Source organism: Symphalangus syndactylus, chromosome 24, assembly GCF_028878055.3.
Source record: "Symphalangus syndactylus isolate Jambi chromosome 24, NHGRI_mSymSyn1-v2.1_pri, whole genome shotgun sequence".
NCBI classification, from domain to species: domain Eukaryota; kingdom Metazoa; phylum Chordata; class Mammalia; order Primates; family Hylobatidae; genus Symphalangus; species Symphalangus syndactylus.
In genome coordinates, this window is record NC_072446.2 from 40,064,773 (window position 1) to 40,087,115 (window position 22,343).

Here is a 22,343-nt window from a genome sequence, read left to right on the forward strand (position 1 = left end):
GCAGACAGGAGAAGGCCAGCTCAGGAGCTGCAAGAACGCATCCTGCTTAATGGACCTGTCGCCTTGGCTGGCTACCTCGCCCAGCCCATCTGTTCCTCCTCCCGACAGACAGCATGCTTGTTGCTTTGGTGACAGCTCGGTTGTCAACTTGGGGTTGCAGCCCCTTGGGGATCAGGGAGGAAAACCCCAGAGCCAAAATATATCTTGGCACAAGAAGAGGCTGGCGGGTGGTGGGAGTCCTTTCTGTGTCTGCCTTTCCCCTGCACACATGGCAGGTCCTGGTGTTGGCCCCTGCTGAGGAAACAGCTGACACCCTCCTAAGCGCTCCGCAGCCCCGGGAGTCAGGTCTCTGCATACCCTATTGCAGTCGGTCCTCCCTGCGGCAGCCCAGGGAGGGAGGTGGTAGCATTGCTGTCCCCATTGCACAGATGAAGGGAGCAGAAAAGGGGAGTGACTTGCTCAGGGCCTTGCAGCTGTGGCTCTCGTGGCAGCAGGGCATGCGTGCCACCCTGGTCCCCAAGCTCACCGCCTGTAGGAGACCCAGCAAGGGCATGAGCAGCTGCTTGGCCCAACCCTCTGCCTCTTGCCCTCCTTTTAGTCCCCCCCCTACAGCTCTGGGAGCTACGATTCCATCAAGACTGAGGTCAGCGGCTGCCCTGAGGACCTGACAGTGGGCCGGGCCCCGACGGCAGATGATGACGACGATGACCACGATGACCATGAGGACAATGACAAGATGAACGACTCTGAAGGCATGGACCCTGAGCGTCTTAAGGCCTTCAACGTGAGCACCGGCTGGAAACAGGTGGGGTGGGATGGGGGCAAGGCCAGGGCCAGCCCTTCCCATGGCCCGTGTCTCCACAGATGTTTGTGCGTCTCTTTGTGGACGAGAACCTGGACCGCATGGTGCCCATCTCCAAGCAGCCCAAGGAGAAGATCCAGGCCATCATCGAGTCCTGCAGCCGGCAGTTCCCCGAGTTCCAGGAGCGGGCCCGCAAGCGCATCCGCACGTACCTCAAGTCCTGCCGTCGCATGAAGAAGAACGGCATGGAGATGGTGAGTCCCCCTCCCTGGCCCACACTTTCCCTCGGCACCACCACTGACCTCCTGCCACACTCCCAGGATGCCCGGGCCCCTCACCCAGGGTCTTCCCAGGAGCCCTGGAAGCAAGTACCATAATCCCTGGTTTGCAAATGAGGGAACTAAGGCCCAGAAAGGTCACACAGCTCCGTAGACTGAGGTGCTGGAGCCCAAACCCCACCCTGTGCCACCCACCCCTAGGGCAGGGTCTCTGCACAAGCCCAGGGCCCCCATGAGCCCCATGCTAGCTCCATCCCCGTTCTGCCTGTAGACCAGACCCACGCCACCCCATCTGACCTCGGCCATGGCAGAAAACATCCTGGCAGCTGCCTGTGAGAGCGAGACGAGAAAGGCAGCCAAGCGGATGCGTCTAGAGATCTACCAGTCCTCACAGGTACCTGCCACTGCAGCCACTACAGGGGCCGCTCCTGGGCAGCCAGGGAGGGCAGGCCTCATATGGGTGTGGACTGAGGGAGCTGTGATGGGTGCAGTCGGGAGAGGGGCAGAGGGGGAACAGGAGGGCAAAGACAAGGAGAGGAGGTGGGTGGAGGTCAGGTGTGGTGTTCTCAGAGGTCCTCAGACCTCACACGGAAGCCTGGACTTCATCCGGAGACCAGAGGGCCCTGATCAAATATGCTGACGGGCAGATGAGCAGAGTTGGGGAAAGCCCCCGGGGGGAAAGTGGCCGGGGGAGGGGACAGATGGAATCCCACAGGTCAAACCACAGCACTGGGTCCCAGGAGTCCTGGGGCTGCAGCATTTATCCACCTTGTGTCCAGGGATGGTAGTTGGGGCCAGCTGCCCCTTGGTTTCCCCAGCGCCCCCCTCTCCCCTCTGCAGGATGAGCCCATAGCCCTGGACAAGCAGCACTCGCGGGACTCCACAGCCATCACCCACTCCACCTACTCACTGCCAGCCTCCTCCTACTCCCAGGACCCTGTGTACGCCAATGGCGGCCTCAACTACAGTTACCGCGGGTACGGGGCCTTGAGCAGCAACCTGCAGCCCCCTGCCTCCCTCCAAACAGGAAACCACAGTAATGGTGAGTCGGGGGAGGCCTGGGCTCTGGCTCCCTGACCAGCACCCAGCTGGGTCTGCAGAGCAGCCCTGGGCAGGGGAAAGGGTAGAGGGAAGCAGAGGCCAGTGATGGAAAGGGGCTGCCTCACAGCATAGGGAACAGGAGGGGCGGCTCTGGCACCCTCCCACTTCATCGTCTTAGCTGGTCCTTAGATTGGAAGGTGAAGGAGACTTAGTTGGTTAAAGCAAAAACCTACCGCCCCCTTCTCACCGCCAGTGACGCTTACTCCAACACTTCCCACCTTCACTACCAGCGCCTCTCACTGGTTCCACTCCCCCAGGGCCCCTGTGGGTGCTGAGTCCCAGCCAAGGGCCTGTTCTTGACCTGAGTTGAATCTCCACAGCCCCATCTCACCCACAGCGACCGAGGCTCAGTGAGACAGCTGCTGGCCCGGCCCAGCTGTGGCCCCGCTGGCCTGCAGGGCGGCTCCCTCCCCAGGCCTTCGCTCAGGGCCTGCCTTGTGAGGTGAAAGCGTTTCTCACCCGGGTGCTGGGCCTCCGTTCTTGCCCCTGCGCTCATGGAGCCTACATCTGAGACACCCGGGGTGATGGTGCACACCTGCTCCCTCGCTCCGCTCCTGTAGCTGGGTGATTCAGTAGGTGCTTTTCCGGTAACTTCCCAGGCTACTCTGCGCAGATGGGGCACAGACCATTAGAGGAGACAGCCCCCGAAGAGACAGAGGCTTCCTCATGGAGTCAGGTGCTGCCGTGAGCACGAACTGGAGTGGGGAACCTCAGACCCCTTTACTGTGAGGCCAAGGGAAGCAGGGGAGGAGTGGGATCAGCCTGGTGGGTCACAGGACCTCTTGGGCCAGGCACTCGGGTTGTGTTGTGTGTGCAGAAGGAGCCCCTGCTAGGTTTTAAGCACAGAAGGGCTGTGAATTGTGTGGTCTGTGTCATTCTGTCTGCCCTTGTAAGAAGCTTTGAATGGGGAGAGCAGGAGGCAGAAGCCGCGTGCTTTGGGGGTCGTTCAGAAGCCAGGGAATGAAGGGAGGAATTGAGGAACTTGAGTAGGTTGGAGAAAGGTGCCACCTGTAAGCTGGGGAACCCTGGTGCAAGGTCTTGGCTGAATATGCCTGAGGATTCCCTAAGCCCCCATCCTTGGCTGCAGGAGACCCCTCACTGTTCCTGGGCAGCAAGGGAGAGAGCTAGTCCCCACCCATGGCAGGAAGCCCAGGCTGCCTCCACTCGCCTTGACCCCCCACCCCCCAGAACCAGGAAGTGTATGCAGGTCCCTGGAAGATTCCTGCCTGGGCTTAACTCCTCATCCCTTCCTAATGCCTCTTAACCTAAAATAAGAGGCCGCCTGGCCCTAATCCCTGAAGCTAAGGCCAGAGTGGCCAGCATGGTGAGAGGTGGAGTGGCTGTCCTAGGCGGGCTCCTTTCGTTCCAGGAAGAAAAGCTCTGCCCTCCCTACACATGGGGGTCTGGGGCCCAGCAGGTGAGGTGAGGGTGGTCTGGGGCCTGCTCCCTCTTAACAGCAGGCGATGGTGACATGCCTCTACCTGGTGTCCACCCAGCATGACCTATCTCAGGGCTGCGACTGCCAGGTTCCCCTGACCCTCCTAAGGGCCTCTCATGGTGGGGCTGAGCCTGCTTCATGCCTGTCCGTTCACACCTGCCCAAGAGGCACAAACAGCAGCCAGAGGATGATTCTTCCAGGGAGGCAGCTGGCTCTGCCCTTGTGCATCCTGGGGTCTAAGTCTCCCATCTGTGAATACCCTGGTTCCTTCATGGTGGGTGGGGAGGCCACTGAAGCAGAAATCTGGTCATTTACCTCCTTGCCTGGGGCAGCACCTGTCCTGGAGCACTAGTACCTCATTTGAAGAACATTGTTTAAATCCTCCAGCAGTTGAAGGAAGGCGACAGGCAGCCGCATGGTTGCAGGGCCATCCAGCCCCACTGGCCTCCCCAGCCTCAGCCTTTCAAGTGATTGTTCAATCAGTTTGGTACCTCGGCCGGGCAGTCGTATTAATGGCTCAGAGCTCCTCACTTTGCTCATTACGTTGTCATCTGGGGATGCAAATCAGCTTAGATAGAATCAGGCTGGGCCTGTCTTGCCTGGGGTGCTGGGTAACTCATGCTCACTCCTATCCCTCTACCCACCATACGGCAGTCACTCGGCAACCTGAGCATCTGCCTGTAACCAGAGTCTGCATGGAGATAGGGACCTTCTCCTTTCCAAGCCTCAGCTACAGCCCAGGAGAGAAGGGAGGAAGCTCTGAGCACAGGCATGAACAGGATAGCACTTGGGGAGAGGAGAAAAGAAAGGAACCGGGGCCACTGCTCATGTTGACTATGCCAGGAGGCTCTGGCCACTCCCAAGCATGATGCAGAGGGGACCGGAACCACCCTAGAGGGAACCAGACCCTCTCCTCCCCATCCCTCTGGGTCCAGCCCCTGCAATATCCAGAAGTTAGCAGAGGTACTCCTGTTCCAAGCTTCTTAGTCCCGCATTGTGACAACACCTTGGGAGTCGGTCACCTGTTTGGCTGCTGTTTCCAGACACAGCCCCAACCCCTTCCCCGTGTTTGATTTTAACAGACTCAACTGTTTCCTTAACTCTCAATTCCAAGGACGCTGTTTAGAAAATAGTTCCTAGGACCTCCTCCTTGGTGTCCACATTCTCTGGCCGGAGAGGAAATAACCCCATGTGACAAACTGTCCCATCTTAGACTCCAGCTTCCTTCCCCATTTGGGGGCTGCACCAGCTTCCTTTTAGCAGCAGTCAGGTTTCCATAGTTTATCCCAAGATGTTACTTCCAGTCTGGATACCTCCCGTGCCAAGAGCTTGTCCATCTCTCTTCATAGCAGCATAAAAACTGCCATGGAGACGCAATCATGAGCGAATGTGGCCATCAGAACCTTCAGGGTAGTTGGGGGAGCCTCACACCCCCGTGGAAGATAAAGCTGTGGGGAAGGGACTCCAGGGGGAGGGCAGAGAACAGAGAAGCTGACCTGGCTGCATCAGAGAAGGCTTCCCAGGGGAAGCGGCAGCTCTGCCTGCACCTGCCCAGATTCTCTCTTCTTTGGCTGTTTCTTGGCTGAACACCTTGCAGAATGCTTTTCAAATTCCAGGAGCTTCCAGGTCTCCTGGGAGCCCATTCAGAAAGCCCTGAAACCTGTTTGGAAGCCCTTCCCTACTGGGCCAGTCTAGGCAGTCAGGCCTCCTGCTGGCTGAGAAGGAGCCTCAGCCTGTGCTGAGTGTTTCACAACTGGCATCTCAGCTTCTGCTCAACAACCGGCATCTCAGCTTCTGCTCACAGGAGCCGCCTAGTTTTGGCAGATGAGGGCTCTGAGGCCCAGAGAAGTTAAAGAATTTGCCAGTGAGGTAGCAGGGCAGGACCTGAATCCACACTCGCCCGACTCCAAAGCCAGGAGCTTCTTGGGAAAGGCCAAGAGAGGACAGGGCCTGGCAGTCCCCTCCCCAACACACACACCCCAGTGTGTTTTAAAAGATGGCAGGCTCCCTCTTTGCCATCATCATCCGAGGACAAAGGGCAGGCAGTTTCTCCAGAAGCGAGTCTGAGTCTTGTCCTGATGGTTCCGGCCCACACTCCCTCGTATCCCAGCAGCATGAACCCTTCACCTCACTTAGGCACAGGACTCCTCCCAGGAGCGGGGGTTCGAGGTGCTGAGGCTTAGCAGAAAGAGGCTTCACACACCCAGCCCCTTCCTCCATCCACTGGCTGCCATGGTCCCTCCTGGGGGACCTGCAGTTATGGCCTGGCCGGTCTGGCCTGTACCTCTTCCCCCAGACAACCGGGGCAGCTGGCCTCTCTCCAGCTGGACAGAAGCCCCTTTCTTGTCTGGGCACACAGATGTTTCTTCTCCTGGCCTTTTGTGGCTCGACTCTCAACTCCTCCTGGGCTTTCCCCACACGCATCTCTCAGGTGTGTTGGGCCCTTGCCTACCTGCAGTCTCCTGCACACCAGCTCCCCTTCCAGCCTCGATGTCTGGGCTGAGGAAGAGCACACAGATGGGTGCTGCTCCTTTAGGAATGCTGGCAGAGGCTTTCTTTTAGCACTTGTCCCACAGTTCCTCAATGGAAGTAGTATTTCCCATTCCCAAGCTCTGCTCACCACACTGAGGAGAGGCAGATCTTAGGAGTTCCTTTGCCCCAAGGCCTCCTCTTCCTCACCTAAAACCAGATCTTTGCAAGATCATCCTGAGGATTCTCTGAGAACCCTGTGATCCGCAGGCCCATTCTAAGCACTAGGGATAGAGCCATCAGGGAGATGGACCAGAGCCACGGACTCCAGTGCCCAACTCACAGTGGGCACTGGGCCATAGGTTATGACAGCGCCAAGGAAGGTACACCTCCCAGATGCCAGGCAGGGTGGCTGCTCCAGTCTCACCCTACTTCCCTCTCCACAGGGCCCACGGACCTCAGCATGAAAGGCGGGGCCTCTACCACCTCCACCACCCCCACGCCCACCCCCTCCAGCACCAGCACCAGCAGGCCCGTGCCCACCGCTCAGCTCAGCCCCACGGAGATCAGCGCCGTGCGGCAGCTCATCGCGGGCTACCGGGAGTCTGCTGCCTTCCTGCTGCGCTCTGCAGATGAACTGGAAAACCTCATCCTACAGCAGAACTGACCCCACCGGCACCTGGAGCGCACTGCCCTAGGGAAGGAGGCTATCCCAGCCTGGACCCGGCTTCCTGCCTCACCAGTTGGTACATTTTGTTTTTGAAAGAGGTGGGATCCAAAAGAGCTGTTTCTAGCCACACTCCAAGCACCTGAGACTTTGGGCACAAGGACACTTTTTTTTTTTGGAATCTCACAACACGGGTGCTCTGACCTGCTTGGAAGAGGCCAACGGGGCAGCTCTGGAAGGGTTGGGGGCTCCCCTGACAAGGCGCTGGGGCTGCAGCTCTGTTTAGAATCACCTTCGTGGACCCTGATGTTAGAATCCCACCCCCAGATAATTACCTTTCAAGTCTTAGGTGAGCAGAATTGCATATTTATTGAGAAAAACAAAGTGGACCCTTTCTTCCTCTCCCCTTAGTAATTTATTTTTCTGAAATGGATTCTTTTGTGTTTGTACAGATTGCTAGTCTGTGTCTGTCTGATCAGAAGGATGTATCCCCATACCTAACATTCCATATCACTACACTGATGTGGGCTGGGGCCAGTAGGGGCAGGGCGGGTGCCAGGCTGGCTGTTCCTCTGCGTGCCTGGCGCACCCTGTGGCTGCTATCCCTTGGCCAGGCCATCCTGTTGCAGATCCCAGTGCTGCCACAGGGACACCACCAGGCACCTCCCTAGGCACCAAGCAGGAGGACCTCACCCGCACCCATGGCAAAGCAAAACAAAAGAGGCACCCTGACCCCATTCTACAGAAGCCCCAGTCCATGGTCACCTGTATTCTACCTCACACTCCAGCGTGGGCTTTTTCCAGGATGTGCCCTGAGCCTGTTCTGAACAGCTGTCACCCCAACTCCCCAACACAATGTGTCTGCCTGGGAGGTAAGTCCAGACTGGGTGTCCAGGAGCTGGAACCCAGAGAGCGTCCTGTCCCTAACCAGCCACTGCAGTCCTCCAGCTCTGGTCCTCAGCTGCTTGACAGGACGGACTGCTGGGAGATGGCAGCCGGTTGGCAGGGCCCTTGCCCTCACACCCCGCTGCCAGGAGCCAGGTCTGAACTTCTGTGCACAGGCCTGGGCCCGCAGACTCCTGCCACAGACTCCTGCCAAGAGGGGCCACTTCTTCAGGGTGAGCCTCGGCTGTCAGGCAGCTGTGAGTTCCAGGGCGGACTGCAGCTCCCATCCCCTTGCGCCATGTTTGGAGTAAAGGGATCAGTGGAAGTGGAGGAGCCACTTGGGTTCTCCTAAGACCAGCCCTTCTGGAGGGGCCAGTCCTGGAAGAAACCCGTAATCCCTGGAGTGTGAAAAAGGGCAAAAAGAAAAAGCTGGCCTGGTTTCCTTCCTCCCTGATAGGCACTTCCTCTTGCTCAGTGCAATACCTACCAGTGCTGCTAAACCAGGGATTCGCCCAGACCTCAGCAGGCCCCCAAAGGGCCTCTCCATGCAACACTCCGTAGCCATGACAGCAGCTCTCTGCTGCCCGCCCCTGCCCAGAGCTGGCAGAAGCCCTCTGTTGCCTTTCCTCCCTCAGAGCAGAGAGGCCCCAGGGGAGCCAGGGCCGAGTGGATCCTAGGATGGCCACGGAGAGCCACTCGCTCCCAGAACAGGCACCCCTTCGCAAACCAGCTTTTCTGCAGCCAATTGCCTGTTGCAGCTGTGGCCACTGCCTCCCAGCACTGTGGCAGACTCCCCACAAGGAGGGATGGGGAGGGGGCACCAGTGAGGATGCCCCATCCTGCCTCAGGTCCAGAACTCTGAAAGGTAGGGTGCCCACCCCGTGCTTACTTCCGGCCCCTAGAGGTTAGGGGTGGTCGTTATCTCTCAAGTGGCCTCCAACACCCCATCCAGCCACACCACCTCTGCCTTCCATCTGACCAATCCCCAGGCCTCTGGTCAGGGCCAGGACACCTGAGACTCACCCTTAGCACAGCACAACCTCCAGTGCCCAAGGCCTCTCCCACACCCCAGCCATCCACACATCCAGCCCCACCTGCTCAGTACTACTCCCCTCAACATTTGAATTCGTGTAAATATTTATTTTTGTGTGTGAACAATACTACAAAGTAATCAGTAAGATCTTTTGCAAAATGTTACCCCAGGCAATTTGTGAAAATCTTAATGTTAAAACCTGGCAGAGACAATCGCCACCCTAGAATTCCTGGTATCAGTTACTTAACATGTCACTTCTCCCAGAGGCAGTACCCAAGCTAGACATGAACCGTTTGCATTTCTTGGCAGACAGGAGTGAGAAAGACTGGGGAAGGGGCTCCCTCCCCCTACCCACACAAGGATTAGATCTAAAGATCAGCATAAGTTACAGTTTGAAGTCACGTTTTTCTGAGTTCAAGCTGTTGGAACTGACCACCCTCCAGCCTGCCTTAGTACTGCGGCAAGAGCGTAGGTTCAATGTGTTTTCAAGAGAAAGGAAAGAATATGTTGTTAAAGTCCACTGGGCCTCCCAGGCCCCTCCAGGGCAATGGATTTCATCATGTCGACCCCACCTCTTGGGTGGGCTCCTCCTTTCCAGTGAAACTACACCTGAAGCCCTGGAAACGGCAGAATCAGGAGCAAGTTTCTGCATGGGAACAGGATTCCATTTAGCTGGCTCAGTCAGGGAACTTGTTCTGTTTTGCTTTTGTTTTAAAAGATGCAGCTTCAACCCCTTCCCCCTACTCCTGACTTGGAGGGCACCAAAGAGCTGGTTCTGATGAACTAAGCTCGCTGCTGTCTCACCCTCACCAGAGGGACTGTCTTCTCCCAAAAGGAGCCCCCAAAGCCCTGTCCCACAGCCATTTAAAAATCTTCTGAAGGGCCTCAGGGCACAAAGTAATCATTTGGGATCCTAAGTTAAAAAGGAAATGCAGAAGTAGGATACTCCAATTCCAGAGTCTTTGCAGGGGGCTAATCCCACAAGGGTAGCATCACAGAAGTGGGCATTGGTCTTAGTGGTGGATCATCAGGTAGGCAAGTCATAGTGTGTGTAACCCATCTGAAATTCATCTTACCGTCACCACTCTTACAAAGGACAGTTTATTCCCAAGGACAGTGCTGACGGGGAGGGGGACAGGCAGGGAGTTAGGAGGGTTTTCAAGGATTTCAAACAGGTGGAACCCATCCATCCCTATTCCCAAGGGCCACTTACAACTCCAAGGGTGGTTACAGGATTAACTACCAGTTCATTTTCAAAATGCTGCTTTGAACTCAGAGGGTTGATACTTTTAATTTGTAATTTTTTGTAAAACTTTTTACAAAATAGTAAAGTATTTCACCAGAATACCAGTTTCAATCCGTCCATGGTCTGATTTTTATATAATTTAGTGGTGCTTTAGAAACTTTGTTTTTGTTGTTTCTGAGCTAAACAGCTCAATTCTTTTTCGCCTGTATCTACCTAAGACCAATGTGAACCTTTGTATTTTTGCTCCTAATTTTGGACTCAGTGAAAGTGTACTGTTTACATGTACAGATGCCCCCAGTCCCTGTGTGTTCTGCAAGACTTGCTCTTGAGGAGGAAGATGCACCTCACTAAGCTCATCTGCTTAGCAAAGCCACAAACAAAAACCTCTCACTTTTTACCTACGTTTCCACCTAAAAATACAACAAAAAACCTACACCACGTAGAACTCAGATTGGCTGAAAAACACTTTCCACCTGGTACATGGCCCATATGCCTCGATTATGTGGTCTGTTTAGGAGCAGGAGTCAGAAGAGAGACCTCCTATTGGCTGCTGGTGGGTAACTGCATGGACAGAGGAAAAGGGAAGGCAGGACTTTGCTGCAGAGCTGTGGGATGAATGTAGTTCTTCCCTGGGCAGCCTGGGAGTGGGAAGGTCAGAATGACTCATGTGGCCTTCAGGATCAAGCCAACCAGGATTTAGGGACAACCCAAGAGGTCTTTAGCCCTCTGGCGTAATTTAGACATGTTTTGGAAGAGTACGAGCTCCATATCCGAGATGAGATTTAAGACTTTCAGTGCAGATAGTACAAGCCATTTCTTCAGGGTTCCTCTGGGGGCAGCTCCTTCATGAGGTCCCACCTCCGGGGAGGGGCACAGGGCTCTAGATAGTAAGCACTTAAGGCAAACAGTGGATGGCACCAACTTTTAAAGGTGACTCTATTAATCAATGGCTTCACCTCTAAATTATATTTTTACAGATATGCACCTATGCAACTTAACGTGGCTCTTCTAAGCAGGTGAGGACTTCCTCCTCAATGCTCTCTATAAAAATTATTTGTGTTCTATATAGTGAGTTTTACCAGTAAATGTGGCTTAATATTTTAATTCTTAGAATGTGTCTTCTCTACGTGATGCGACTAAATTCTGTTTTGTTTGTGGAATGACTAGCACAGGCCGACTCCCTCTCTCCCTCACTTAACAAAAGACCAATGAGCTGTTAATCGAGCTGTTATCTCCATGGTATTACTTGCTAAATGCACTGATTTCTTAAGTATGTGGAATCCTTTTCCTTTTGAATCTGTATATCATATATAAGACTGAATCTACTTAATAAACACTGAACAACAAACGGAATGCTCTGCTTCCACTGTGTCCTATCAACAGCAGCACTGCCTGCCACTTCTCATCCTTCCTCATCTAGTTGGGCACCGAAACATCTTTCTACTAGTAGATTCCACCTTTTCCTAGCCAATAGTATGGCACACAGAAGGTCCTCAGTACATTTTCTAGAACAAATAAACCTGTAATTCCAGCACCTCATCTGTTAGAAAGGGAAGGAAATGAACCTTTCCCAGGTGCCCTTCAGCTGCTGAGCACAGGCAGAACTCTCATGCACTGTTTTAAATCTCAGCCCCCTTATCTGCCACGTGCAGACACAGAGGCACACGGGGTACACGCCTTGCTGAAATTCAGTGACCAGCAAAAAACTTGTAGCTTTTCCACAACCTCTCACCCTAGCACATGGGCAACTGACTGAAACCAAATTCTCGTAACAATCCCTAAGCGCTAATTTGGAAAACTGAGCAAACATGATCCCTGGTTCTGAACCTTCAGTGCTGAACTTTCCATTCTATGCAAAACCCTGGATCCCACCGTGAAGGAAACAAAAGGGCTGCTTTTCCCAAAGATACTTATTTGTGCTAATGTTTTTTCATCCTGTATGTATGGTTTAGGTTAAGCTTTAAGGAAAAATTGTAGGAATATGGCTGGGAACAAACGTGATCATGGATTTAAAAACAACTTAGGCATGTTAAAAGCATACATTTGACTGCTAAAATTGTGTGTGTGTATATATATACACACACACACATTTATGGCAGTTCTTATTAAAACCTTGATTTTTAAATAACGACATAAGAATCCTTTTTCTCATAGAAATTCTGTGCAGTAGCCAAATATATAAAATGGAGAAGGGCATGATTTTGGGGGCTGAGACTCACTGAGAGACAGAAGACGACGGCCCTTGACACTTTCCTTTTGCTGAAGGGCAGCAAATCCTCAGTTAATACCACGGAAATTCCTTCTCCTGCCTAAAATGATCACCACTGAGACTCCTCAAACTATTAAGACTATTAGAAACCCACAACCTGGGATAACAGCTCCAGAACACGGACCCCGCTGGCCTGCTGGCCAGCCCCGCAAACACTTACCTCCTTCCACAGGAAATACTGCAGTCCACCAGAGCACTGAGATTCCCAGGAGAAATTGCCTGAGGGCAGAAAAGTGCTACCTTATTCTAGTCTAGCTTCTTTAAATGGGGTTCCACACCACTGTTGTTAACAGTGGATAAAAGACTTCATCAAATGGGAATGTCCCCTCAGAAGAGTGAACTAAAATGTATTCAATGACAAAACAGGCAAACCTCCCTTCATGAAAAACAGGAAAACATGCATATGCTATTTTTCCAACTTAAAACGCACTAGGGAAGCTTAGTAGTTACATTTCTTTGCAAGAAGAATCTTTGCAAAATCCTATCTTCCCTTAATTGATCTTCTGTATAAACACAGATTTTATTAGGTTTATTCTCAGCCAGTGGTTCTTAAACAAAGGGCGCCAGCTGCCTAAGGAGCTGGTAAATCCTGACACAGTATGCAAAACTTTGTGAGGCCAGGTGTGCTGGCGGGAAGATCACTTGAGGCCAGGAGTTCAACACTAGTCTGGGCAACAGTCTCTACAAAAAATTTTAATATTAGCTGGGTGTGGTGGCACGTGCCTGTAGCCTGAGCTACTTGGGAGGATGAGGTGGAAGGATCACTGGAGCTCAGGAGTTCGAGGTTACAGTGAGCTATGATCACGCCACTGCACTCCAGCCTGAAAAGAGTGAGAGTCTGCAAAAAAAAAAACCCCAAAAAACTTTGTATGTGCATTCCATGGGGGGAGAGTTCCCAAAAAAAGGTTAAGACTCACCCATATCAGGTAACACAGCACTGACAACTGTTGTTCTCACAGGGCGTTCGTCTATGGCTTGCAGTAGAGATGTTCATTTTAGGCTTTCAAATTGACCAGAGACAAGAGGAAGCATGGGGGTGTTGTCCAATTTTGGAGCAATCTCCAAAGTTCCACATCCTGCCCCTTCCATGGCTTCAAACAACACCCACACATGAGGGCAACACAGCTTGGGTCCCCTCCTCTCAGGGAGACAGGGCAGGCAGATGCTTTGGCCATCAAGACCCCTGATGGATGCAGGCGGCTCTATTTAGCATGCACACATACGCACACACCCCTCTAACACAGTCTTACAGCAGGCTGGATAGCAAATAAATGACACCTTGCCAGGCCAGTACCATTCTTCTTGTATTCTGAAACATTATTTCCCTTGTCCTTTGGACCATAAGCAAAATAAGCCTTCCTGACCAAATATTCAGTCTAAACTCAGGACTACACTCAACCTTTGGTCAGGTCTGTGGCCTGAGACCAAAAGCCAGGGTCCAAAGTGACTTCACAGACTGCATCACCCCTCAGCGCAGTGGGCACAAGGCCTACATCCTGACAGCTCCTTTCTGGAGCAAGAGTGAAGTAGGTGGCAGTAGCTGTATAAATTTCTACTATAAGTTCATCTAACAATTGTCTTGGCCTGCTGTGAACTAATAGTCATTATGTGCTAGGTGGCAGGCACTAACAACCTCAGGAAGTAGGAACTATTATACCCATTCACAGATGAGAGTTGGGAGCGTGGTTGAATAACATGGCCCAAGAACACAGAGCTGGCACGTCGCAGAGGCTGTACTCTAGGAACTCACTACACTATTCTGCCTCCCTGAGGAGAGGCAACAGGCATTGGAAGGTCCCGATCTGGGACCGTAATGCATTCTGAGCTCATTCTGAGCTCCTGCAGACATTAAGTGGGTAAACGGATTCTGTGACACAAGGACATATCACCACCACCAGGCAGTTGCTCAGTCACCACAGGGCCTCTGAACCATCAATTCTCAAAACTGCATGTCGATCAAACGACAGCAATACAAAATGGCAGCTTGAACTCCCCAAAGGATATCCCACCACAAAGTTTTTCCTCCAACTCACAGGAAAAAATTAATGAATATATGTTTAAACTTCCATCATTTTGCGCTTTTGGCTTATTTATATACGAATAAAATTATTTCTGATAAGCACAAAGTCAATGTATTTACGTACTCTAGAGACGTCCGAGGACTTCTCAATCAAGAAGTCAATCCCTGAAGCACGTCATCTACTCAGGCTCACTCAACTAGCATCAGACACCCCACTCTGGGCCAGCACCTTCCTCTGCCACCAGAGGTGCTTGTGGTTAAGGTTTTCCAAGGTCAGAGCTAGTCACCCTCCCACAGAAGACCCCTAACCATTAGGAAGCCACTTGGCAACCTCAAGCTCAGTGAAGCTGTTTGGACGAGTTGCTGCAGAGGGATGTCACAGTTTGTGACTCGCACTCCCAAGGGGAAACATTCTCATTGCTCTCAGTAGATTGCTGACTGCAGTCTATGTGGTGAAGTCCGCCAAGTCATGAACAGCTAAAGACCAGTGAAGCTGCCAAGTCATTCCTTTTGGACTAACCTCCCAAAAGAAGAGCTCCAAGTATAAGAACAGTAGCTCCAGAGCCAAGGTGAGGAGAGCTGGCGTCTACCCCTTCCCTTCCAGCTCAGCACTCCAGCTGACCTTCCCACACCAGCAAGGCAGCCACAGATGACTGAGACCACAACTGCAGGTTGTACGGGTTTATTGTTCCAATACCACAAGAGACATACAGAAGCAGTGCTTTCTCTGGGCAGCCCCATGGACCAGATCAGTGTCAAACTGTACCCTTGAGTGTCCCCAAAGGTTCCAGCGGAGGGAAGAAGAGGACTGGACATGCTTGGGCCCCTGTTCCCGGTCTTTGGTAAACAGACGCTTAAGTTGACAACTTGGACTTGGCCAATACTGCATTCTAAATCACCATATCATTCCCAACTTGTCACTCATGCTTCAGATGACGAAAATGCCACATCAAATGAGAAAAAAACCTTTCAGATAACATAAGACTTGAAGTCATACAAATTTGATACTTGACCTAAATTAAGCAAGAACCCTCAACTCTGTAATAAGTCGAAATACAAGATATAAGGCAGGAAACAAGGCAAGGGAAAAACACACACAGGGGCATCTACTTGCTGGAAACATGTTGGGAGAGAGGCAGGAGCAGGCATGGCTTTGTTTCTTCCCAAACCTGCCTGATGTCAAAAGTACGTCAAAAGGAGCCTCACGGTCCCAGGAGAGCATGGTCCCAGGTATTGCTGTGACAGGTGGTAACCCTGGAGCCAGATCTGGAAGGCCTTCCTGGGGGCTGCCCAGGGAATTCACCCATGAATCCAGAAGCACTTAACACTGGTGGTGGTGATTTGTCACATATGGCAGCGAGCAGCCATTAAGACTGTAGGAGGAGAGATGTGAAAAGCAAGATGCGTTTGCTCGGTGGCGTGTGGGCAGGCTGACTGTGGCTCTGCAGGCTGCAGCAGGTCCAGCCGGTGACCCGACAGGGCATCAGGCAACCTGGCAGGTCACAAGTCAATCATTTCACCCTCACGTCGAGCAGCACAGCACTCAGTGGCTCTGACAACAGGTGTAGAGAAGGAGATTACACCACTTTAATGCAATGATGCTGAAGATGTAAAATTAGGAAGAGACGTTCACGTTCTCTGTACAATACATCCATTTACAGAATCAGCCAGTACTGTGTACAACATATAAATACATGTTAAAACATTAGAGGTGCATAGAGCATACTTACAGAAGCCAAAAAGTTCACTTTATACATCCAAGAATAAAGAGTTAAAAATATAAAAATAAGAAACACACACCGCTTTGAAATGTAAAATGACTTTCACATACACAGGTGCGTGGAGATGCCCACTCCCATAGGGTCCAAAGTGACAGGGAGGATGTCAAGCAGAGGAATTCACCTGCAAACGTCTGGACGGCTGACTCACAAGGTCTACAGATGGCATTTTCATAGGAAAGACAACCCTATTCCCCAACCCCATTGTCCAAGCAGAGCTATTCAAGGTTCCAAATGATCCTGTGGGTTAGTGGATCACACTGAGACAGAAAAGTTCCAAATTTGCTTCAGCAACAGAACCAAGGTCAAACTTGCTCCGTCAACTGGCAAATGACTCAACTGTGACCCTAAGGTCAGCAGGTGCACCAGCCCCCTGGTGGGCAATGCTGGGAGTTACTTTAACCCTGTGCTGGCTTCTTTCCTGGCCATCAACTCCCCAAAGTAGCAGAAGAAAAGATGGCAGGGAGGGGGCAGTGGAAGACTGGCATTTCTACTTAGTTCAGGTAGGTTAACTCCCTTGGTGGAGAACGCAACCTTCTTGCTTCAGTTTCAAGTCCCTCTGGGAGTCAGGCAGTCCCCCCACCCCCTGCAACCCCACTCCGTGCCACATCAGGCTGTGTCTTGCAGGAGAGCTCAGGCTGGCTGGCCTTGGGCAGCCCAATGGGTTATACCCAGGAAACCCCTCCAGCAAGACCAGAAGGGTCACCAAGTGACAGAGGGCTTTAGCAGTATAAATTTTGGGGGAAGGCAAGAGTGCTCCTGCCTAAAAAGAGTATTGTATCAATGATATTCTGTATACAGATTTAAGATCAATCATTATCAAAATACACACACTAAATATACAATGTTTCCCATGGCCATAATTTATTATCTCACCACAAGGCACAATACACAGAGCTTTGAGGGTCCAATACAGTCATCGTGACAGAACGCACCGCAGCCTTGGCACATGATCATGGCTTTCAGGCTGCACGCACACTGGAGCGAGATGCTTTCCACCGTGCTGCTGTCAGTGAACATTTGCAAGGAAAGGGATGCACTGTGGCTCGCACCAAAGTTTGCTTTGTGGCTCAGCTGCACCACACTTCCAGCAAGGCCTTTGGGAAAGGTGGGAGAGCTAGAGGAATAATTAAAGCTGGTGGAACTCAGTTGGAGTTTAGAAAGCTTCCCATAAAATGCCTGCTTGATGCTGAGTTGGGAGGGGAGAGAAGAAGGCTCCAGAGGCTCACTGAGCCCTTTTCCTGGCTCTCGGGGTAATTTCCAGAAGGGCAAGTCCATGACAAAGGGCATCCCTTGCAAGTGACCCATCAGTTCCAGAGGACTATGCCCAGTAGCTTTCCTGTTCTCGGCATTTGCCTTAAGAGGACCCCCCACAAAAGTCTTCTCATTCTTGACGCTGCCAACAGAGGCATGTGGCTTTGGAGCCCAGTCTTCCCTTGGAGTCTGTACCCCACCAGACATGGAGTTTGTGCTTGGTCCCAACTTCCCACTGGGAAAAACTGGAGGGATCTCAGCAGGCAGAGACATCGGGTCCGCAGGCCTGGGGCGCTGAAGGGTTGCAGCCACATTCCCAGAGCCAAAAAGCTTCTTCCCTTGGCCTGTAACATTGCTCTGATCACCCAGGGCCCGACCTGTCTGCTCTGGACCAAAGGAGATCACATTTGGAGATGAGAAACGAGGTGTTCTCGAGGTAGCAAGATCTCCTGGGCTCTTGCCTGGAGCAGCATTTGAATTACTGTCCTGTGACATGGCACAGACTTCCTTCTGATCTTCACAACTAAAGGAAGAGAACTGCTCTTTGGAATCCATTTCTTCCAGTTTCCTAGAGGATGTAATGGGATTTGTCACTGGATGGAGAGAGTCAAAACTTGGGACTGCTCTAGAATTCTTTTGGGGTGCTCCAGGAGCCTGGGTGGCCTCAATCCTGGCAAGACCAGTGCCTGTTTCACAGCTATCTGGTAGAAGAGGCTCCTTCAAAGCCCTTAAAGAACTGGGGCTGCTTCCACCAACCATGCCACTGTTTTTTCCAAGACCATGTAAAGATCCCATGCGCAGGGAGCCATGGCTCTGCTCTTTTGTAAGTGGTACTTGTGGGGATTCTGACATGCTGTCATTGTGGGCTGGTGGAAGAACTTTCTCTAGGGGCAAGTTACCTTGCAGCAACTGCATCACAAGTGAGTTAGTGGCCTCCACTGAGGACCCAGGCCTGGACAGGCACACGGCTCTTGGCTGGTACTCAGTATTGGCCAGCAGTAGGGAATCTGGGATCTTTTGGCGGACTGCACATACTCGAGACACCCAGCTCTGAGAAGCAACCATCCCATCTGTCCTTGTAACCAGACACAGGTCACCATTCACCTTGGACAGTGAGGCAGATTGGTTCCAATTGGGTTTCTCATCCTTGTCCACCGAAGATCCCTTTGTCACTGCAGCTTCACTAGTGTCAGCCTCACTGCTGTCCTCCGTGAGGTGACCTTCAAAGTCAGAGGCTGTATCTGTGGACTCACTGTGAGGACTCAGTGCTTCAGAGTCTCCGTTGATTTTCAGCTTTTCAATGTCCACCTGTTGACAGTAACTGCCAGTGCTGTCATTGCCTCCTCGAGATGGCACAGTCCAGAGTGAAGTAAGGCTGTCAGGAGGATCTAGACCCTCCTCGGCTGTCAAATCCCCAGGCAATGCAGGAGGGGTGGGAGCAGCTTTCTCCCACTCCTCTCCAACCTGGGGCTCAACAGATGGTACATGTTCTCTGGATTCTGGTTCAGGCTGTTTCACTACCTCATCATTTGATGAGATGGGTATCCAATGCACAGAACTGTTAGAAATGAGAGCCTTGGTTTTCAAGTTTTCTTGTCTAGTATCACTTTCCCTCATAGGAGGGCATGAGCCACCAAGCCCTAATTCGTCATCAAATGGTCTGTTCTGCAGGCAATCAGTCGGTGAGGATTCAGGTGTGGAACTGGGGGTCACATTTACAGGATCCTTCATAGTGGGATGACTGTCAAGAGCTTGGCCAGTTCCTTTCTCTAATGTATCATCTCCCACTAGAGACGGAATAAGACCATTGTCTGCGAGAACGGTGGGTCCTCGCTCTTCATCATCACTTTCCCAGGAAGTGGTGCCAGACTCACATTCAGTTCTAACATCCGGATGCAACTGAGGCTGCTCCACTAATCTCTCAGCTACTGAGGTTTGGGAGGACAGTGGGGGCAAGGCCTGGCATGGCTGGTCCCCAGTGGGAGCAATGGGGAGTTGGGAGGCATCTCCTAGCCCATCTGTAAGTCCAACTGTAGCCCTCTGTAGTAGGCAGCTTTCCTCCTTTCTCAGAGAAGGCAGGTCCTCTCTCCTAGCTCTGGACATGGCAGTTCCAGCCTGGGTATGCTCCCCATTTAGAGGATAAGGCGGCAGTAGTTGTGTTCGCTGTAGATCTGACGTACACTTTCCATGGGTGCTCGGGCCTCCCCTGGGCTCAGAGTGGCCACAGGCCTCACCACCATCACCACTGCTGCCGCCTCTGCCACCTCCCTCATCGGTGGCCCCGCCGCCACCTCCACCCGGGCCACCCCCCCCTCCGATGGCAGTGGTGGCCGCCTCTCTATGGCAGTGGTGACCTCTCGCCCCTCGGACCTGCAGAGCACGGGCTTTAATGTCTGCGAGGGTCCTGGCGCCAGTCCAACCCCGGCAGGAGGACTCCGTGGTGGGGATGATCCGGGGGCATATCTGGTAAGTGGGCTGACCTTTAACCACCCAGGGTGGTTTGATACGTGAAAGTTGAATCTGCAAAAAAAGAATTAGAAAACAGTTTTAACTGACTGGGTGATCTGACCTAGGGACTGTAAAGCAAAACTAGGATTCTAGTAGCTTAAGGGTCACGACATACAGAATCAAATAATTTCCTTAAAACAATGAAATCATAGTAAAATGGCTGCCATAACACACCATTCAGAGAAGATTCTGCTCAAGGGCTGTTATATGCCACACTTCTAAATTTAATTTCTGGTGGGACTGTGTGAGTCACTACAGCAAAGAATCTAACACCATCTTAAAAAGATTTTAAAACCCCAAAGGATTTTGACCTCTCAAGATAACTTCAACAGAGTGAACAAAAAAGTGAGGAAGAAAAGAACCTATCTCACTAAACTTGAAGGCTGTCTCAAGCAAACCTCTCATAAAAAGCTCTACATTCCCACATAATTAACTTCAGGGCCCCAGAGTTAAGGGCTCTATAATCTCATGACCCTCAAAGAAAACCTGGCTCCAGGGCAGCCAGGAATCAAACAGTCTCCTACCCGGATGGGCGGGACTTTGGGCTCCTCTTTAGTGGGCTGTGGCTTTTCGGTGTGAACACTTTCAATTGTGTTACGAAAGGACTGACGATCTTCAAGCCGGGGCTTCTTTTCGGGAAAGGATGCAGAGGCCGCCTGCTCAAAGGATTTCCTCTTCTGATCCTTGGGTTCCTGATCCACAGTTTCCTGAGGCAGGCTAGGAATTCTGTCTGGAGATGCAGAGGCACGTGCCAAGTTGTCTGGCTCAGCCTGGATCCAAGAAGCCACAGACTCAACTGGGAATCTGGGACCCTCCGGGTCAGGTGCTGCAGAGGATGTGCCTGGCACATGGGGACTGCTCAGCCCTGCTGGGTCAGTCTTAGCCTCCCCATCCTTGTAGAGGGGAACATCTGAGGCCACAGATTTTGCATCCTTAGCAACCCCTGCTTGTTCTGGCTCCTGTTTTTTGTATAGATTCCTTCTGGCTCTGGTTCGGAGATCTGGCCGAGAGCGTTTCTTAAAATGCCCATCTCGCTGTCGGGTGGCTGGACCACGCTGTGTACGCACTGATTCTCCTGGGACACACAAGCCACTTTTGATTTCAGCCTCCTCCTGGCCCACATTCTGCTGCAATGACTCTTCTTTGGTCAAACCCAGCCTGCAAATCAAAATCACAGCCATCAGTTTCAAGCCAGAGTGGACATGTCTGTTTTATTTCTATGAATAATATGGACCCAGAAACACAAGATATCTCAGAACAAAATAAATCTGCGTGGTGCACAATCTAACCATGGAAAAACTTCTGTTAGCTTCACTATGAATGGCATTAAGATAAATCTCCACATTCTTGTCCAACACATAAGTATACACTATTTTGAGACCATCTACCTCTATCCCCTCAAAACCCCAGACCAGGACTCATAGCTCCAACTGCCTTACTTCTGTCCATAGTAGTCTTCAAAGAACTTTTCTTTCCATTGTTCCACCTTCTTTTCCTTCTCCATTTCCTGTCGTATCCTGACTTGCATCTCATGAGTAAATTCGCCTAGGGAGAAATAAACCTCTTCTAGTAAGTGCATTCGGGATAGTAATGTCTGTCTTATGGACAGCTGAATCTCCCAGTTTTAAAACAACACGTCTCTTCTAAAGGCTCTCTCACATCATGCTCTTATAGGGACAGAGCTAACACGTCTACTATAAGGGAAATTCACTCTTCCTTAAAGTGAGACCAAGCAACTCCTTGATCGAAAAAGCAAAACAACAAAAGAACCATTCTTATTTCCTGTGTAGATAAAAAGTTAACATAGTAGGTAGGCCTGACTGTTTACTCTTAGAAAGGCCTACTTAAAAGAACAGCCCTTGGCTGACATCTGGGAACTTAGATTTCAGGAGGGTTACCAACCACCCTAACTGATATGAGTTGTTCACTGTGCCTCAATTGTTTATGCAAACAATATGGCTTATGCTGAACACCTGCCTTCCTTTTGGGAATCTGGAATCTGGGTATGTGCCAAGCAGTGGCTTCCTACATGATCAGCCCTTGATAAAAACCCTGGGCACCAAGTCTTTAACAGGTTTCCCTAGTAGACATTTCATACATGTTGTCAGAACTTGTTACTGGGGAATTAAATGTGTCCTGTGTGACACCACTGAGAGAGGACCTTGGAAGCCAACACATGGTTTCCCCTGGACCTCACCCCACGTGCCTCTCCATCTGCTGATTTTACTTTGTATTCTTCTGCTGTAATAAACCGCAGCCCTGTACACATAACTATATGCTGAGTCCTGCTAGCAAATCATCAAACCTAGGGGCATTCTTAGAGCCCTCTCAACACTTTCCCCACAAAATTAAATTAATAGACGCTAACAATCACTCCAAGTGACAATGCCTAAAAAGACAGAGCATGGTGGAGCTTGTCAACTCCACAGTGTACTTTCCTCCACCCTTCCAGACGATGCCATGATTACTGGAATAGGCGTTTATAGTTCTAATGATAAACAGGAGATGATGAATGAGTATATACATACAATATAGTGAAAGTCTAAATCTAAACACCCCGTTATTTCTTCAGAGCTGTGTGGCATATTAATACCC

The 22,343-nt window shown here is 51.4% G+C and overlaps 2 protein-coding genes across 24 annotated transcripts in view; one reads left to right on the plus strand and one right to left on the minus strand.

The window, feature by feature from the left end:
* Window positions 1–11,272, plus strand: part of NOL4L (nucleolar protein 4 like) — a 143,946-nt gene extending 132,674 nt beyond the window's left edge. For 4 of the 7 annotated variants that reach the window (XM_055265741.2, XM_063633727.1, XM_055265743.2 and 1 more), the window contains 5 exons: window positions 599–784; window positions 865–1,056; window positions 1,352–1,474; window positions 1,921–2,122; window positions 6,535–11,272. In XM_055265741.2, coding sequence (XP_055121716.1) covers window positions 599–784; window positions 865–1,056; window positions 1,352–1,474; window positions 1,921–2,122; window positions 6,535–6,755 — 924 coding nt within the window. In that variant the 3' untranslated portion in view covers window positions 6,756–11,272. Of the gene's footprint in view, window positions 1–598; window positions 785–864; window positions 1,057–1,351; window positions 1,475–1,920; window positions 2,123–2,780; window positions 2,907–6,534 lie in introns of all 7 variants that reach the window. The other 3 variants (XM_055265742.2, XM_055265745.2, XM_063633726.1) reach the window with 2 other exon arrangements.
* Window positions 11,273–14,874: 3,602 nt separating this feature from the next.
* The window catches only part of ASXL1 (ASXL transcriptional regulator 1), an 82,134-nt gene continuing 74,665 nt past the window's right edge, over window positions 14,875–22,343 (minus strand). For all 17 annotated transcript variants that reach the window (XM_063633642.1, XM_055265735.2, XM_055265723.2 and 14 more), the window contains 3 exons: window positions 21,188–21,293; window positions 20,273–20,906; window positions 14,875–19,760 (listed from right to left, as the gene is read on the minus strand). In XM_063633642.1, the coding sequence (XP_063489712.1) occupies window positions 16,854–19,760; window positions 20,273–20,906; window positions 21,188–21,293 (3,647 nt within the window). In that variant the 3' untranslated portion in view covers window positions 14,875–16,853. The remainder of the gene's footprint in view (window positions 19,761–20,272; window positions 20,907–21,187; window positions 21,294–22,343) is intronic.